Source organism: Heteronotia binoei, chromosome 7 (assembly GCF_032191835.1).
Source record: "Heteronotia binoei isolate CCM8104 ecotype False Entrance Well chromosome 7, APGP_CSIRO_Hbin_v1, whole genome shotgun sequence".
Lineage (NCBI taxonomy): Eukaryota > Metazoa > Chordata > Lepidosauria > Squamata > Gekkonidae > Heteronotia > Heteronotia binoei.
Window position 1 is genome coordinate 60,677,643 of NC_083229.1, and position 19,690 is coordinate 60,697,332.

At 39.8% G+C, this 19,690-nt stretch overlaps 1 protein-coding gene across 1 annotated transcript in view; it reads left to right on the top strand.

The window, feature by feature from the left end:
• The window catches only part of LOC132575183 (aspartyl/asparaginyl beta-hydroxylase-like), a 49,343-nt gene that overhangs the window by 22,123 nt on the left and 7,530 nt on the right, over positions 1-19,690 (top strand). The window contains exons 2-4 of the mRNA XM_060243717.1: positions 8,921-9,067; positions 9,398-9,442; positions 11,466-11,534. Of these exons, the coding sequence (XP_060099700.1) occupies positions 8,921-9,067; positions 9,398-9,442; positions 11,466-11,534 (261 nt within the window). The remainder of the gene's footprint in view (positions 1-8,920; positions 9,068-9,397; positions 9,443-11,465; positions 11,535-19,690) is intronic.

The following is a 19,690-nucleotide window of genomic DNA, read 5'->3' on the forward strand; positions in this document are numbered from 1 at the left end:
TCAAGGCCTCTGTATGGAGGAGGATTTGTAAAATAAAGCTAAAAGTTTTTTGTTTCAGCACTGAAGTAGTTTTTCTTTCCTGTGATTCTACCATACCTAAGCAGCATAAGTTTGTTTTTGTTATTAGATCTTGAAAGAAACAGTAGAACTCTCAGGAACTGAGTTTAAGGTATATGATATTAAAAGAGAAAGAGGAGAAAAGGGAGTTAGATTTGAGATGTGGGCTAAAATGGTTAGTTTTAATTTGCTTAATACAGCAGTTGCTCTGATAATTTGCCCTTTGTGCCTGAAGATTAGTTTGCACTTCTGATCACTAAGGGTTTCCTCTGGTTGCTATCACTTTCTATTTTTTGTTTTAAATGATTTTTTACTGTTTCCCCCCAAAAACCAATTTATTATTGTCAGTGTGGATTACAGTGTCAAGTCAACTAAAGTAAATATAGTCTTTTCATCTAGATAAAATTACTGAAGTCATGACTGTAGCTATGTTATCTGAGTAATAGTTGAGTACAAGTGTAGGCCTGTGATATTCATGGAGGGATTCCTTCACACATACCCACTTTCTTGCTGGGTCTGCATCCAGCACAGTTTCCAGGCCTGTGACTCTAGGCTGTGCCACCACCAGAAGCATGGTCAGCACTGCTCCCCGGCTGCAGTGGTGATGGCATGGCTGGTGCGGTTCCTGGGCCCTGTGCATCTTTTGCGCTGCAGCATACTGACTGCAGCTCCTGGGATGTGCAGCTGTTGCTGGGCTCAGCGTGGAGCTGCTGGCTATAGAGCCTCCACCACTGGACCCAATATGGAGCCCTGGGCTGTGCAGCCAGTGTCGAACCCAGCACAGCTCCTCACTGCTGCCAAAGGTAAGTATGCTCCCTGTGTTTGCAGAGAAAAGGCCCATTTACCATTTTGGGGATTTATCACCCCCCACATTTGCTTGGTGGTTTTTTGTTTTGTTTTTTAAAATCAGATTTTTCTGCAAACCTGGGGAGTGCCCCAGGTTTGCTGAAAAATCTGTTCAGCCTCTGTGTGGCCCTGACCTGTGGGTTTAGCTATCCACAGATGGGGGCCACAGGTGGTTGTTAGAATACAAGATTGAAAAAAGAGTGCTGTAGAAAATGTTGAAGCTTTATCAGATTATTTTGGCTGCAACAGCTGTGGACCCCAGTGTGCAGAGAGATGGGTGGATCCCCTGGATCTGTCATGTTTGAATTACTTAGCTGTGTATATTGTTTGCAGACCATTGGAGTGAAACATTTAAAGAGGCATCATTTTGCCTTAACCACTAGCATCTGAAAAATTGTGCTTGTTCCATAATTGTGAAGGACTGTTATCCCCTCAAAATCCAAGCCTGATGACCTTTCAGGATTGTCAGTATGGCCTGGGGGAGGAAAGTAAACAATTGAATCAAGCAAAATTAATTTATTTTTAAATTTATGTAATGTACAATTTGTATATTCACATATGTAGGGTGGAACTTGGATATTGTATTTATATGGTAAATTTAATCTTAAAACTCTTTCTACCACCCCAGGCCTTTTGGGAAAAGTTGAATAGGGAGAAAAGGGGAGTGATTTACAAAGATTCCTATTCTAGGATTTTAAACATGAAGGGGTTTAGAACTGTATTTTACAAGAAGGCGGGGGGGAACCTTTGATCACTTTCAGAGGACGGAAATCCCTTTTCCCTCTCTTCCAACCACTGTTTTCTGCCCTATTACTGTGGGCTTTCAGAAATTTGTTATAGGTTGACTAAGCCAGTGGTCCCCAACCTTTTTGGCACCAGGGACCGGTTTTGTGGAAGACAATTTTTCCACGGACCGGGGGGAAGGGGGGATATGGTTTCAGGATGATACAATTGTGTACTTTATTTTGGTGCAGATTAAGCATGCAGACTCTTATCTGGGAGAACTGGGTTGATTCCCCACTCCTCCACTTGCAGCTGCTGGAATGGCCTTGAGTCATCCATAGCTCTCACAGAGCTGTCCTTGAAAGGGCAGCTTCTGGGGAGAGCTCTCTCAGCCCCACCCACCTCACAGGGTGTCTGTTGTGGGGGAGGAAGATAAAGGAGATTGTGAGCCACTCAGCGATTCAGAGTGGAGGGCCAGGATATAAATCCAATGTCTTATTATTACCATTACTACATGGTAATATATAATAAAATAATTATGCAACTCACAGCCCAGTTGCTAACAAGCCACGGACCGGTACTGGTCCACGGACCGGGGGCTGGGGACCCCTGGACTAAGCAATCCAGGATAGTGCCACTGTCTCACTATTTGAAATGCTATTCTTTTTTTTTTCCTTTTCCTATAAACATGTGGGTTACCTTAGTTTGCAGAAACCTGTATCTTTGCTGTCACATTGTAGTTCTTGAGTCCCTGGGAATAGGTTGGATATATGAATAAGCTTTTGATAGTGGTGTTTATATATCGACAGCTTAACAGTCCTGGCTCCTAGTGTTTTTGATGCAACAACCTTAAGATGTTTTGGTGTCGGTGTAGTGTCCTTCTTTGGTTGTGGTATATCTTGTGTTAACTGTAGATGAGTTTCTGTAGATGCGCACCAAAAAAGTGTTTACTAGCTGCATGTCAGCATTATGTAAATGCATTTGACTGATGCCCAGATTGTACAGACAAGCTTTGTGCCACGACTTTTGTTTGAGTTTGTTCAGAAGGTTTAAAGCTCTTAGAATTTAGTCATTGAGGCATGCTTTTCTGCAATCATTTTTTTTAATCTGTTTAATTTTGCTTCCCTGGTACGTTGGTTTTAGAGATTAAATGAGATGGAAAAGACCTGCTACCCAGGATGCTTTGTTAGCAGGAGGGGGCAAATTTGTCGTCAGCACTGGGTTTCCATATGGGTGCTTAAAAGCATTTGGCTTGCAGATGATGACACTAAAAATAGCTTCTGAGCATAGTTGCAGCCGGGTCTGATTTCGGGCTTTAGCTGAGCTGGCTTTAAGAAACTTTCTTTGCTGCTGTTGCAAGGCTTACGTGAGGGTGAATTTTTGCTGATTCTATCTTGGACATTGGTTTTATAATCAGGTTTACTTTATTCATGGATAAAAGACACTGATGCCATGGCTGGAGACTCAGGTATACTTCTCTCAATTTGGAAAAACTGGTGGTGGTTGTTCTTTTGGTAGTAGCAGCAAAATTACAAATGCATTTTTGTGTAACTTTAATCTGAACATTTTTAAGAAGCTTAGCTTCTATTACAGGTTTTGGGTAACTACATTGAATTGCTGACTTAACATTGTATTTGATCTTGTGACTCTGAAAATGGATGAAATTATTTTACAGAACAAATTATCTTAGATCCTTTATGGCAAATAGGACACGTTAACATTGCAAGTAAATGCAATATATGGTTTGTAAGCTAGCCTTTTAAAATATTGTATGGTCTTTGAAGGTGCATAATGCTATTGCTAGAGGTTTGTGGTGTTTTTGTAGACATAGCGAAAGCAAAGGTTTACTAGATTTGAAAATTATCTTATTTTCTACATTGCTGGCAGAACTTAAGGGCTTCAGCTTTGATTTAGCTCTCTAGAATTAATTAGAATGGGTAAATAAATCTAATATATATTATTAGTACTGGTTCATGATTGAGATTCTTATTGTTAAATGTCACAGATAAGAAGTTAACCGATCCTTGAAAAAAGATAGTTGTAATCAACTAGAAAAGAGGACTCATTGAGTTGGCAGTAAAAGTTTCCAATAAATCACTCTTTCAATAAATGTTTAGATTTCCCCCCCACTGATTTGCATGTTTATAGAAGTAATGGTTTCAAAATTTAAAAACAATTGTTTAGAAAAATATATAATGCAGTATTTGCAGTGAATAGTATTTTGGCTGCTGCTCAGAGAAAATGACCAAACTTTAACTTTGAGAGCATTTGCATTTATATGGTACCCATTATATCACTTGCTAAATATTATATGTATCATTATTGACTTTCCTGTCCATGAAGTCACTGGGCCTTCTAATTTTATCTCCATGATTTTGAGTTATGCTAGTGTTTTAGCAGTGACTGATCATACATCTTATTTTCTGTGTGCAATTGCTGTATGCTTTATATGAGCACCTCTATTAATGTCAACCATTTTGTGCCAGTAGCTGATGAATAGTTAAGACCAGGCAAAGTGTTCTAAGAACGCTATGCTCCTAATGGGCTTTAAACTGATGTAGAGCCTAAGGAACAGACAGTAGTGAGCTCATATATTACCTTATTTTGGTAGACTTAAAAGTTCATGATACTACATTTACATTTAAGCTGAAAAAGTTATTATAAAAAGTATGACATGTATTATATATGTCTAACTCTCCTTAATATTCTGAAACATTTCTTAAAGAACACCATGGGTGAACATGGCAAAATTCAATTGTGAGACAGGAGCTGTAAGTTCTACTGCTACAAACTGGATCTTGAATGGAGTTTCTTAAAAAGCAGCTTATATATAAGGCATTTTTAATGGCAGCTGGATAATAAGAGTTGCATGGAAGAATGTGGGAATAGCTGTTGCTGGAGGATGGGAAAGTCAAGATCTCTTCATTGTGAATCTGTTCAAGCAGATTTAGTAATGTAAAGTTAAGTAATTCTGGCCCATAACATGTATTAAGGCTTAGTAAAAAGTCTGTCAGTTCAGATGAAAGGCACACTAATGCTGTTCTGTATCTAGAACTTTTGCAAGTATTAAAATTTAGCATTTGGCTTTTAATTATTCAAGAAGGTCCATTATTGTTGGATGTGGGGCTCCCATTAAAAATGTTCATAATCTTGTACTGGCTCAAAATACAGCAATTAGATTACTATATTTTTATTTGTAATATTTTATCCTACCTTTGCATATAAATATTCTAAAGGTGCCTTATAACAAAGTAAAAACAACAAAAATGTTTAATATAAATGAAAATAGCAGTACACAAGATAAAGGGAGTAGAAGATGACCTTTAAATTATCATCATAGTAAAAAAGGGGGGGATTTTTTTTTAAAAAAGATTTTAACATGGTGTGTAAGAGATTTGTGCCCTCAGCCCTGGAGGAAATGCAGGAACTCTCTACAGAGTCTAGCAACAAGGGTCATCTCAAGCCACGTGTCTTTGTTTTATTTACTAAATCTCCAGTGCTCCCTCACCCAACCCTTTTACAGAGTTTTGTCCCCATTTTTGTCCCCATTTCCCCAGAGTGAATCCTGCAGCCTTGGGCATTCCCTTTCCCCTTCTAGTCTGACCTGAGTTCTGGGAGCCCTGCAGAGAGGCTCTTCTTGGGCTTTTACACTCTCACTCAGAATCACCTTTGGCTTTCTTTGGTGGGCCACGCCCCTCCTGGCTGCTTCGTAGGTTCTCCTTGGATGTTTTAAATCTCTGTGCCTCTCCAAAAGCTGTTGGAGTCTCTCCTTCAAAGGCTGGTTTCATCCTCCGCTGTCTCGGCCATCTCTCCTCCTGTTTCTTCCTGCACAGCTCACCTTTCACCCCTGTCAGCTCTGCCCCCAGCTGTTCTCTGGCCTCTGTTAAATATCCTGCTGGCCTCTTCTCCTCTTTAGCAGGGCCCAGCTGGTCTGCTTCTTACACGTGTAAAAGCAGAAAGTGAACTCTTAAAAAGTAGTGGTATAAAAACAGAGTAACAAATTTTCCATTAAAGGACAAATTTTGATGATTTCTAAGATGGCCAAGAGAGTAAATAGGTCTTTGGCACAAAACAAAAATAATCTAGCAATAGTTATAGAAGATGACAGTGAGTTGCTCCCGGGCCTGATAGCAGCCAGCACCCTGCTCAATGCCTAGAGCATTCCTGACAAGTGTTTGTCCAGCCACTGCTTAAAGACTTCCAGTGAGGCGGAGCTCACCACCTCCCTCTGTAGCTGATTCCACTGTTGAACAACTCTGACTGTAAAAAAGTTTTCTCTAATTTCCAGCTGGTACCTTCTTGCCCTTAATTTATACCAATTGTTGCGAGTCCTGTTCTCTGCTGCTGACAGGAACAGCTCCATGCCTTCCTCTAAGTGACAGCCCTTCAAATACTCAGCCTCCTTTTCTCCAGAGTGAGTATTCCCAAGTCCCTTAGCCTTTCCTCATAGGGCTTGAACTCCCAGCCCCTGATCATTTTTGTCACTCTCCTCTGCATCCACTCCATTCTGTCCACATCCTTTTTGAAGTGATGCCTCCAGAACTGCACACAATACTCCTGGTGCAGCCCGACCAATGCAGTGTACAGAAGGACTATAACATCTTGCAATTTGGATGTTATGCCTCTGTTGATACATCCCAGGATCACATTAGCCTTTCTTGTCTGCGTAACACTGGCTGCTCATATTTAACTTACAGTCCATCTGTACCCCAAGATCTTGTTCACACACGCAGCTACCCAGAAGTGTATTCCCCCATCCAGTATATGCGTTCCTCATTTTTGTTACCCAGATGTGGAACTCAGCACTTATCCTTGTTAAATTGCATGTTGTTTACATCTGCCCATTTTCCCACTGTGGAATCCTATCTCTTTCTTCTGGCATGTTTGATAATCCTTTCAATTTGATGTCATCTATGAATGTAATGAGTAGCTGCTCGACACTCTCATCCAGATAATTGGTAAAAATATTGAAAAGAACTGGGCCCAGAACCGAGCCCTGTGGAACCCCACTGGATACCTCCCTCCATTCAAATGAAGTGCCATTGAGAACTACTGAATGTGATTCTCCATCCAGTTCACTACTGGCATAATTATTCTAGAGTCCAGCCCACAGTCCTCTAGTTTATCTGTCAGAACATCTTGGGAGAGCCTGTCAAAGGCTTTACTGAAATCCAGGTAAACAACATTAACAGCATCCCCTCAATTCAGTAAGCTGGTCACTCAATCAAAGAAGGAAACAAGATTGGTCTGGCAGACCTGTTGGGAACAAATGCATGTTGACTTCCTCAAATCACCAAGTTGTCCTTTAGGTGTTCACAACTTGATTTTTAAAAAATCTGCTGTATCTTACCTGGGAAAGAGATCAGATTGACTGGCCTGTAATTTCCCGGGTCATCTCTCCTCCCTTTTTTGAACACTGGAATAACATCTGCCTTCTTCCAGTCTTGTGGCACATCTCCCATTCCCCAAGAGGTCTTGATGATGATGGACAAACACTCTGCAAGTTCTCTCTAGAAAGTTCTTTGCACACTCATGGGTGCAAACCATCTGGGCTGGGGGACTTGTATTCTATTTACTTATTTTATCAGATTTATTTCCTGCCCTCCCCTAACGGGCTCAGGGCAGGATATAAACTGTACTCATTCAATGCAGCCAGGTGATTCTCAACTACCTCTACAATTAAACCAAGTGAAGATTCTATAGTACAGAAAGGATTATGAGGAAAAACTCAGACTTCAGGTTTTAACCATTAGAAATCTAATACATATTATAGCAAACTATCAATATTTATGTACCTATTAAACAGTACAGACATCTACTTTTCATTGTCATTGAAAAAAATGTTCTGCCATGAATTATTACCCTCTGTTTATAATCATTTAGCCCACAATCCAGTATACTTAATTTTGTATTCAAGTAGAGCTCTTCTTTCCTACTTGATTAGAGTTTTTACACAGGCACAGCTAAATGCAGGTTGATGAATTTTGCAACCCCTGCCCTTTTTACTATGTAGATGTAATGTTATAGTGTGAAAGGTATAGAAGTAGAAGAGAAGACGAGATTGGATTTATACTCTGCCTTTCACTACCCAAAGGAGTCTCAGAGCAGTTTACAATCTCCTTTCCCTTCCCACAACAATACCTTGTGAGGTAGATGGGGCTGAGAGCTCTGACAGAAACTGCTCTTGAGCAGAACAGCTCTGAGAGAGTTATGACTGACTCAAGATAATTCCAGCAGTTGCATGTGGAGGAGTGGGGAATCAAACCTGGTTCTTCCAGATAAGAGTCTGTGCATTTAACCAAAGTGTACCAGTGTGACCAGAGGTTTTGGATTATGCTAAGGTAGTATAAAATGAATGTGTCTTAATTGTTTCTATAACTAATTAGTATGTGCTCTTGTTCATGAAATACAAAATAGGAAACCTAAAAAATTTTTTTCTTGATCATTGAAAATTTTGTTAATATATTTTAAACATTTTTATCCCACCGTTGTTCCCAACGAGGGCACACAGAGCAGCAACCAGTTCAAGAACATTAAGCACCATCTTTAAAAACTACACATATACAGTAATTAAAAACACCAACGGGAAGGAGGGTCAGTAAGGAAAAGCCAAACAAACAGAAAGGTCTTCAGTCACTGGTAGAAGATAATGGTAGAGGAGGAATAGGTTAATCTACTTGGGGAGGGAGTTCTACAGTCTTATTGCTGTGACTGAAAAGGACCTTTCTCTGATTACCTTCCATCTAACCTAAGATGATGGAGCCACCTGAAGGAGGGCCCTTGAAGATGACCATAATGGTTATGTAGGTTCGTATGGGAGTAGGTGGTCTTTAAGGTATAAGACTTTAAAGGTCAATAGCAGCACCTTGCATCAGGCCTGGAAGCAAATTGGAAGCCAGTGCAGATGAACTACATTGGAATAATATGGTCCCTATGAACCAATCCAGTTAACATTCTTCCTCAGTATTCTGTATCAGCTGTAGTTTCTGGACACTTTTCAAGGCATCCCTACATAAAGTGCATTGCAGTAATCTACTCTAGATGTTACCAAGACATGAACTACAGTGGCAAGATTTTTTATTCAGGAAGGGCTGCAGTTGGCTCACCTGAAGCTGATGAGAGCCACTCATTTCCACCAGACAACAGTTGTCTGGATTAATCAGTTGATAACCTTAACAATTGCTAAATATATGTAATGAAACTCATTATACTGAATTTTGTAATAGTGACCTGCTTTAAAATTTGTAACTATAGCTGTGCCTTCCAATAGTAATTAAATTCTTTTATTTTACAGAAACAAAACATGGAAACAAGAATGGCAAGAAAGAGGGTGTTTCTGGAAGTTCATTTTTTACGTGGTTTATGGTAATTGCACTGCTGGGAGTATGGACATCAGTTGCAGTGGTTTGGTTTGAACTTGTAGATTACGAGGAAGTACTAGGTAAGAGTTCTATATACTATGAACTGTAAAATAACGTGATTAAGAGAATGTGTTTACTGTTTGTAAACACCATGCATTTATTGTTCTACAAATTTGGTTCAAAACTTCAATGATAATTGGTGCTTGTTCATTATTCATGTATTTGTTACTAAGCATTGCAGATTTGTAGTCAATTAAGGCTTTATTTGTTAGGTTGTCAGAATGATCAAAGTTATCTATATTCCCAGTATCAAAGAATTGACAGGGGAAAATACCTGTGTTTCATATATAAGGGTAGAAGGGTCATGTAACATGTGAATAATGCTTTCTATATTTTTACCATGCATGCAGCCAAAGCAAAGGACTTCCGTTATAACTTATCAGAGGTACTTCAAGGTAGGATTATAGAATATAAACTGCACTTAACCTTAATGGGCATGAACTATCTAAACTTTTAAAAATGTATATATATGTATATTATTTTTTTTCTACAGTTGATGTTTTGACTAAATCTGGTGGAGTTACCATTTATATCTGAAAATCAAATGTAACAATCATTTTTCATTTTTGAAGAATGCTGATGTAGACTTTATTGTTGTTCTCCCTGTATTATACATAATATATTCTTATGGTTTTTAAAACTATAAGCTGCTTTAACAACTATTGCTCCTTAATTTGGAATTGAATTGAGAAAAACTAAAATGGCAGATGATGAGTTGGACCCTGTTCACCTGAGCTGTGCATTTCTCCTTTGGGGGAAGTCATTTTGACTAGGTTGCTTCATCACATAATTGGGAGAGTGGGAAGTTTCTATTGCTGACTACTGCCATGCAGATGTTTCATTTCTGTCTCTTTGAAGCTACTTTTGGACATCTTGTTTATTTTTATTTGCTTCTAAAGACTTAGAGGCTCCAGGTAGATGGGATTAATTTGCTGAATCGTATACCAGAATTCATCTAGGATTTGGGGATATGAGAAGTAGGGGTAGGAAAATGCAGATACCTTACTTTACCTCAGCAACTAAAGATCTGATTGAAGTCAATATGTGGCTGTGAGTTAAGAGGAAGAGGATCAGGTTTCACTGTCAATATGACTGATTTGTACTCAAGACAGAGCTGTTAGATTAACCATTACCTTCAATCATAGGGACAGGCAGAGTTTGTGAAAATTGCTATGCCATTTTTCATAACAGGTAATTGAAGATACAGATTTTAGTGAATTTAGTAAAATCTTCTATATTACCTGGGTTGACTGTCAAGGTGGCTTACTATAAATTTAAAAAAAACAATTGGGAAAATAAACACACAAGCAATATTAAGTTACTAATTACTCAAAGAGATAAACAATACGATTTTTGTCACCAAAAGCTGAAGCGAAAAACACTCTTAACTGATACTGAAAATCTGACTCTACTGGTGTGTTCAAATAAAGCTGAGAAATGAGCTCTTTGATCTTAGTACTACCGTACATGCCTATTTACAGTGGTCAGGCAGCTGAGCTCTAATGATGGATATGTGTGGAGTCCGTCTGATCATTATAGTGCACGCATTACACCCTACTGCCACTCCTTTTTGCCTTGTTCATTATTTAAGCAGAAAGAATTATTCAACTCAAACAACTCTCCTCAATGTAAGGGACCTCTCAATCTTTAACAGCCCATAACTCCTGCTAGGTAGCATGTATTTCTCTTCTCTATTTAAACGTGCCTTGGGTGTCTAGGGCTATGGCTTGTCACAGATACAGACTTGCAGATACATTGTCACAGATACAGGCTTGCAGTTTTCTATAGGAGCGAGAATACCTCTGTATTGCATGCATCTGCATTAATTCTGAATGATCTAGTTTCCTTTTTGAAAGAGATGCTTTCAAGGTTGTGCATATCTTTTTAATAAGATATGCAAGTGTTTAAATATGAAGTGATAACCAATAATTTTTAGTATGAGCTGTTGGGTGTAATTCTATTACTGCTGAAATTCTACTACTGCTGAAATTGGTTGCAAAGTTTCTGTTTGACTTCAGTAAGGCAGGATTACAGCCATTTTGACATCTAACTTGCACATAATTTTAGATACAAACTTTGTATAGTTTCTGAAATACAGGTAATACTGAAGTACTCAGTATCAAATTATGTAAAAGGAATTCAGATTTGCATATGATACATAGGGTTTGATCTAACCTGATTTTCTGCTGGTGAAAACCAAGAAGGGGATCTCATTGACCACCAGAATAGCTGTGCTGGGGACCATGGGACCTTCATGGACAAAATCATATGGAATGAGGGATGTAGGTGAGATTGGGTGATAAAGCTGGCAGGATCCAACCTGTTGTTGTTGTTGTTATTATTATTACTATGTTCTAACACAAAATTAATTTGATGTTGAAATGTTTTGCTGAATTTATTAATACTTCTCTATTGTAGGAAAACTTGGGATCTACGATGCTGATGGGGATGGTGATTTTGATGTGGAAGATGCCAAAATTTTGCTAGGCAAGTACACATTTCTAAAAGTCTATCCTCAGTATTATATTTAGTCTGATGCATATATATAATGTTACTGTGTTGTAAAATTAAAATGGCAAATTGAATGTAATCTGAACTTTTTCCTAATCTATTTCATTAGTAGATTACTAGTTCTACAATATTATAGAATGAAATGTTATTGAAAAACCCTTTGGAGTGTAATTTAAAGTAGCGTTCATGTTTACAGTTTGAAATATATAAATATAGATTTTCGAAATCAGCACCATATTCCTACAATTCTGTCATTAAGAATAATATATAGTGTTATGCTAGGGAAAACTGACATCCGGTTGAAATAGTTCTAAATAGTTACTTTAGCTGATGGACAACTGAATTACTACTGCTGTTGTCATTTCATTCTTGCTTTTACTGCTGTAAGCCAAAATGCCCTCAAAACGAGGTTGGGGAATTATCAGGTGGGCACCTGGCTTAATCAGGATCTTTTTACCTCTATATACAGGATTCCACATCCAGAAATTAATGTTTAAAAATATTAGGGACTCTAATTAAGTAAAGCAATTAAAATTTATTCAGAAAAATATAGGCTTCCATACAAGATAAAATACTCATAAAATCATACATTCAGTCCTAAGAAACATAGAGAGAGAGAGATAGGGGAACACATGGGTAGACGAACAGTGTGATATTTACCGATCGTAGTCTTCAAGAAGGCTCCAATGGCGATTATAGAGGACAGGGGAAATGGGACCCTCAACTGTGGCCAGAATCGGGGATGGATCTAGACAGCGGAACTGGGGTACTGCTAGATGCACACATGTGGGGAGCTGTGTTACAGGTTATATAGACTACCTTGAGCCCTTAGGGGATGGGAGGTACAGGGGTGGATGACAGGTGGTCAGTTGGTACATGACCTCAGAAAAGGGGAGGCTCTGCATTGACCATAAGGGCTGGACTTCTGCAGTAGCCAATAGCAGGTTAATTGGTGGCACCTAATTGGGTGCCCATGACTGATCAATGAACAAGCTTGGTCCAGGGGTACCTGGTTGGACTTTCAGGTTGTAATGGACCAGGGTGAGGCTCCAAAATGGGGGAAAGAATGGGGGAAATTACTGGGTGGAGGTGTGCTTGAGTTTACCAAACTTATTTAAAAAGGTGACAATAGATGGCCAAATTGCTACCTAAGGTAACATCTGGTTTACACAAAGGAACTTGGCTCTGGCTGAAGATGGTCTTCCTCTTGTTCAGTCTTCTTCTTGGCACCAGTCTTTGTCTTGAGTTCCGTTAGACAAAGGCTTAGGCGGTCTGGCAGGATCCACGCCTAAGATAAGCTTGATTGCCTTATGCAGAAGTTGAAGCAGCTGTTGGATATGGAGTCAGGAAAACAAGATGGATTCTGGTGGTGTTAGCCTTTGGTTCATGGAAACAGGCTGGAAACTGTTTGCCTGTACAGTTCATGGTGGCGTGGCTTCTTCCACTGCAGCGGCCAAGACTGGGCACACAAGGAGCAGCTGGAAGCTCATCTGTAGTTCTGGCTAACACCCATCCAGAGATGTAGAATGCTGCTGCAAAGCTGAGGCTTATAGTATCCACATAAGCCTTAGAAACCGTGGGAGTCCACTTCTTAGAGCAGATGTGTGCGAGTGAAAACTCCAGGCACCCTGGCAACCATACTGGTGATCACGATGTCTATGTGTATGAAAAGTAGGGGGCTTTTTCTTACACTGCTAACACTTCACAATAAATATTTGAAGGTGAAGTATTCCTTGGAGTTGCCTTCTTTGGCTCACCCTTCTGAAAACTGCAGTCCTATTAGCCTTGTATTTAAAAGGAACATTCCTCCTGCCTTGAGATTTTACAGTATAAGATACTGATTCCATCATTTACTATTGATGAATTCTTTATTATGAACTTCAGCCCACCTTGGCTTCTATTGGGCAGATAGCCAGAAAGGAACTGTGTCATGGCTTCCAAAAGGGGTGGTCCTTATACCAATCTGTGGATGGTTTCAAGCCAATGGAATACACTTTTTGTTCAGGAAAATTTGAGTATTATTCATTCTTAAGGAGGCATGAGCTGACACATGCATGCTGGGGAACTTGCCTGGGCTTGAAGGTAGTTGTTCTTTTCTATGTTCCCCCTCCCCCAACAATTCATTGTTGATGAGAGGGGAATTCCTGCATCAATGCAGGCTTTCTCCCTTCTACCATCTTTACCTAAGAAGCTCTGAAGATGCTCCTGAATCTCCCATTTCCATTTGCTTCAAGGTGTTCACTGTTATTTATTATTTTTTATTTTATGTATTTATTTAATTTATATTCTGCCTTTCTATCCAATGTGGACTCAAAGTGGATCACATGATTCTCCTCTCTTCTACTTTATCCTCATTATAGCCCTGTGAGGTGGGGTAGACTGGGAATATGTGACTGGGCCAAAGCATCCATGGCACAGTGGGGATTTGAATTTAGATGTCCCAGATCCTACTCTGACACTATCCCTTTTTACATGTTGCAGCAAATGCATGTATATCGTGCCAGTATGTACATAATCTATTTGTAAGAAATAGCTGTACCTGTTCACTTTACAAATAAAGCCAGGGACTAATACCCGGATAAATGTGGGGTCTGAATTGCACAGACATTCATTGAAAGTACGTGAGCTTACTCAATCCCACTTTTAAAGAAAAGTTGCATGTGCACTGTACATGGGGTTACTGTAGCTTGTGAAAAGGGCTACTGTAACCACTACATACACTACACACAAGGAGGGGATGTGCTGTCAGACTGCTTGTTTGGATTCCTCTCTGTTTCTGTTGACATATTGAGAAATGAAATGGGAAGGCCTAAATTTGTCCAGTGTAATAATATTTTGTCTGATCTTGGCTCACTCAAGAACTTGATAATAGCCTATCGCTATTATCTTCATTGATCTATAAAAATCATAAATATTTGGATTGCTAGGTAATAGGACATAAGATCTAGAGTGAAAATGAAAAGTTGCATAAATATGATGAAACTGACATGTTATAAGAAGTTACAATCACTGATCAATAACACTCCCTGAAAAAGAAATTTGAGAAAATCTTTTTCTGAGCAGGCCACATTTGGGGGCAGAGCTCCCCAGAACGGCACTCCAGAAGAGAAGCTGGCTGTGCACCGTCTGCATTGCCCAGCTTCTTCCAGGCAATGTGGCCCGTGCAGGGCCAGCTTCTCTTCCCAGGCAGCAAAAGAAGATTGTAAGCAGAGTTTCTGTGCAGAGAGGAGAGACCTTCCAGCTGCACAGAGATCCTGGCTCCAAGCCTGCCTTCCTTCTTTCCGCCCTCCCCATCTGTTTGCACTCTCTTTCGCTCTCTCCCCCCCCCTTTTCCCCTGCCCCCATACCTGGAGGATTTTGGGGTGGAATCTGAATGGTGGGGAGTGCCTTCTGACACGCTTCCAGTGATGTCAGGGGTGTAGCATATGCAAATGAATTATGCTAATGAGCTCTGGCACCTCTTGGTCTACAAAATGACCCCTGCTTCTCAGTATAGCACTTCAGTGATGTATGGTACAGACAAGAGGGAATAAAATAAAGGATTCTGGAGAAGATGCAGATGTGTTGGTGAAGAATTTGTAAAATGAGCTGATTAGAAAGAAAAACTAATGAAGAAATATTAGTTAGAATGGACATGAATGAGAACTGATGCCAAAATCTGAAGAAGAGTGATGAAGGATGATGAGATACTATTCCAAGATATAATTGGGAAAACTGGACAGAGAAGCAACAAGAGGAGGACCCCTGTACAGTCACTTGAAGAAAGCTAAAGAGGAATAAAAATAAAGACCTGCAGACTGAAAAGACTTCTACAATTAAAAAAAAGTTGTTGAACAACCTGTAGATAAAACATGTGCAGAAAGGGGATCAAAATAAGCAGCCTCATTGGGTGGCTTATAAAAATGAACAAGGACAGTAGTAATAGAATGGTAGAGAAACTTCATGGAGTAAAGGTAAAAAATATAAAAGTTTAGAAACTGAAGGAACTCTAAAGGGGAGGAAAACGGAGATGTCTTAGAATCTAGTCTCTTTCCTGCAGATAAAGTAAATTGGCAGTAGTGTTATTCTCCTCCCACACTGACATGCAGTGTAAAGGTCAATACTAATTAACTTTTTTGTTCACAGTAGGGAAACAAATGTGACTAATTCATACAATTTGTAGAGAGCCTTTAATTAATCTATGACATTGTACTTGCCATATATTTTTCATTTTCTTTAATCCTCTTTATTTGACAATGTCCAGACAGTGAATTTCTTTTATGTATTCTACAAATTAAAATTTGTGACTCACAGTAAATATTAATAGAAATAGCAAAGAAATTAAACATATCCCAAATCTCTTGTTCATTATGTACTTTTTGGCTCATACAAGAATGTGTTTACAAAGTTGAATAGTGATATGCAGATATGTTCATGTGTTGGGAATAGTTCTGTATTCAGTTTCAGTACAGTTCTTTACAGAATCATGTATCTAATTCTTAACATGGCCAAAAATGCAGATAAAAAAAAGTCCATGGAATGGGAATATGGACAAAGAATGGAGAAGCCCCAGGTTTGAAGAAAAATCTGAAAACTGAATAATTTGTTTCTGAAAGGTAAAAAGGTAAAGGTAGTCCCCTGTGCAAACACCAGTTGTTTTCAATTCTGGGGTGACGTTGCTTTCACAATGTTTTCATGGCAGACTTTTTATGGGGTGGTTTGCCATTGCCTTCCCCAGTCATCTACACTTTCCCCCCTGCAAGCTGGGTACTCATTTTACCGACCTCGAAAGGAGGGAAGGCTGAGTCAACCTGAGCAGGCTACCTGAAACCAGCTTCTGCTGGGATCGAACTCAGGACGTGAAGAGAGGGTTCCGACTGCAGTACTGCAGCTTTACCACTCTGCGCCACAGGGCATTTAGAGGGACATTTAAAAAGCCCCCAGACTTCAGGAGAAAATTGTTGGCTACTGTGACAGGCCCTTTCTTTCAGCTGAAGAGACCCATATATAATTTTGGGGAGCCACGTTTGTTTGGACTTGTAAACCTTCCCTTCAGTTACTTACTTACTACTTAATTACTGTTTTCACACCAGAGTGGTAAACACCAAACCCTCATCCCACAAAAGAAGAGCCTAAAAGTTATTATGAAAGTTATCACGTAACTTAACAACAGCTGCCAGAAATTTTGCCACACACACAAAGTAGTTTGTTTATTTTTATCTCTGAGTAAACAGGATGATTTTGCTTTTGAAGAGATAAAGTCTTGTTAAATAATGGAGAGATAAGTTCAGCTCTTAGATATGAAAATTTGGTGCAGTTAAAAAAATATCCACAGAATCAATTTTGTTGTTGCCACTATTACAGAGTCTATCTGAATATGGAATTCCATTGACTCTTCCTAACATCACCACTGAAGGCAGGGCATTCAGGCATTTAAGCATGAATGCTCTTGCATACTTTGGAAGAGTTAGCTCGAATAAATTAATTTGGCTTTTTGTTGGAGGGAGAATGCCTACTGAGAAAAATGAACACACTCTGCAGGCTCTAATCTGCATACTCTCATAATCAAAGTCTGTCAGACATCTTCTAATGAGCTGGGTCAATTCTTGTCATTTTGTTTCTATCACATCATGGCTGATGACCAGACATGATAATTTATGATTCAGTAATCTCTCCCAACCACTTGTGTAATGGTCTAACTTGACTAGTCCAAGGAGGCTTGGTTCAGGGTTTGATTTTAGGATCCTGATTTTCAGATTGGATGTTCTGCCTCTGGCCTTAGCTTCAAAGGATGTCTCCCCAACTTTGGCTCTCAGAGCTATTCCAGACACCCATTAAGGATTCCCAAAATATAATATAGGAATCTTAATAGTGGTCAATCAATGCTGTCTGTTACTGCTCTGATCCAAACCCTAATAGCATATAGCATCTGCCCAATGACTCTAGGATTAAATACTTTAACTGCTGCAGGAACATATTGACCACAAGAAAAGTAATAAAACTTTGAGATGGCCTTTACAATACTTACAGCAACTCTTCTCCTCAGTTACAGGATGTTATTAAAGTAGCTAAAGTAAAGGCAATTATTAAAGTAGCAAAAGTAAAGGTAAGATCACTACCATGAAGTAAGCTTGTGGCAAGAACACAGAGATCACTGAGATAAGAGTTGTGTGCAAATACCAAAAATTGTTTATTTATTTACAGATTGATTTTAAAGAACAGATCAGCAGCACAGGTCTCCAGACAAAGGAGGAAGGTGGCTTAAATTTAAGCTTGTAGTATGGCTTCAGAGTGTGGTTTGAATTCTCTTTAATGCCTACAGGTACAAACAAGCTTTCACCGACTATTTGCTAGGTTGGATTCCGCCCCCTCCCCACACACACACTCACACACACCAGTCTGCTATTTCCCAAGAGTCATATTAAAAGGTTCATTGTCTGCTCATAGCTAGAGACAGGCCTAACCATTGGAAACTTTTCTTTCCCAGAGGTAAACAACAGCCTGCTGTTTCCCAAGACTCATACTAAATGGTATGAGGTACTCTGTTCTCTCTTACAGAGTTAAACAATCCTGCCATGCTACCATGCACAACTACCCTTCAAACTGTCTTCTTTTTCCTCAGGCAGACCTAAACTATGACTGCACTCTCCCTGAGGCAGATCTGAACTAATTTCTGCTGTGCTTTCCTCCAACATTCCATCCTATCTGAAAGGTGAATGGATGCAGGAGCTGCCCTCCCATGGGCTCAGGGATGAAACAACTGAGTGGCTGTATTTCCCTTTAGGGGCAGGCAGCTTCTTGTCTGTTGTGGCCTTGATTGAGGGTTGCTGACAGCAGGAGGAGTGGTGGGAAACAGGACTGAATCTACATGTTTTTTTGGGGGGGGATTAAAAAATGATGCCCCTTTATAGACCATTCTATCTTATGGTCTCATAGAATACAATGGATTCCATACCCAATTTGGTACCCCCCCTCTCTCAGCTCCTGGGGCAAGCATTCCCCTCTGTCCCCCCCCCCCCTAGATACAGCCCTTGTGGGGAAGCATGAAGATAATACCACCATCAAGCAAGCAGAGAATGGACAAGCTCAGGGAGTATGGGCAGCCAACCACTTTACCAACCAAGGTAGCAATGAAAGGAAGAGAATGACTTTCTGAGCAAGGCAGGCAGGCCATGGCAGCAGTAGGTTGGACTACTGTAATGCCCTCTACATGGGGCTGCCCCTGTGCCAAACCTGGAAACTGCAGCTAGTGTAGAACGCAGCAGCCAGGCTGTTATTGCGGCTCCTTAGGTGAGAGCACATACAGCCGAGGCTGCAGGAACTGCACTGGCTGCCAATAGTGTACTGGATTCGTTACAAGGTGCTGGTTATCACCTTTAAAGCCCTATATGACCGAGGACCTGTCTACCTTAGGGACTGTCTCTCCCCATATACTCCCCAGAGGGTACTACAATCTATTGGCAATCCCTGGGCCGAAGGAGACCAAACTGAAAGTCCCCAGGGAAAGGGCCTTCTCAATTACAGCTCCCCACTGATGGAACCAATTGCCAGAGGAGGTGTGGGCCTTGCGGAGCCTTGCCCAGTTCTGCAGGGCCTGCAAGACTACTCTCAGCTGGCTTTTACTTAATTTGGAATCTACTGTAGCAGGAATACCGTCACCATGGAAAAACTGTAAGATGGGTAACATCGAGATTTTAGCACCAAACTAATTTGATGGTTTTAATTAGATGGCTTTAATATATGATAATAACATGTATATATGATTTGTCATATGTTTTGTAAACACTTTGTATTAACTGTTGAAATGGCGTATATTATGCTTTGCTATGTGAGCCGCCCTGAGCCTGCTTTGGCGGAGAGGGCGGGATACAAATTAAATATTATTATTATTATTATTATTATTATTATTATTATTATTATTATTATTATTATTATTATTATTATTATTATTTATTATTATTTACTTCATTTATACCTCACCTTTCTCCACAGTGGGAACCAAAGCATCATTCTCTTCTCAAAACAACTCTGTGAAGTAGGTTAGATGAATCTCCACAGAAAGATGGGGATTTGATCCTGGGTCTCCCAGACCCTAAACTGAGGCTGTAACTGCTACACCACACTGGCTTTCATAGGGTAGTTACTGTTGAAGA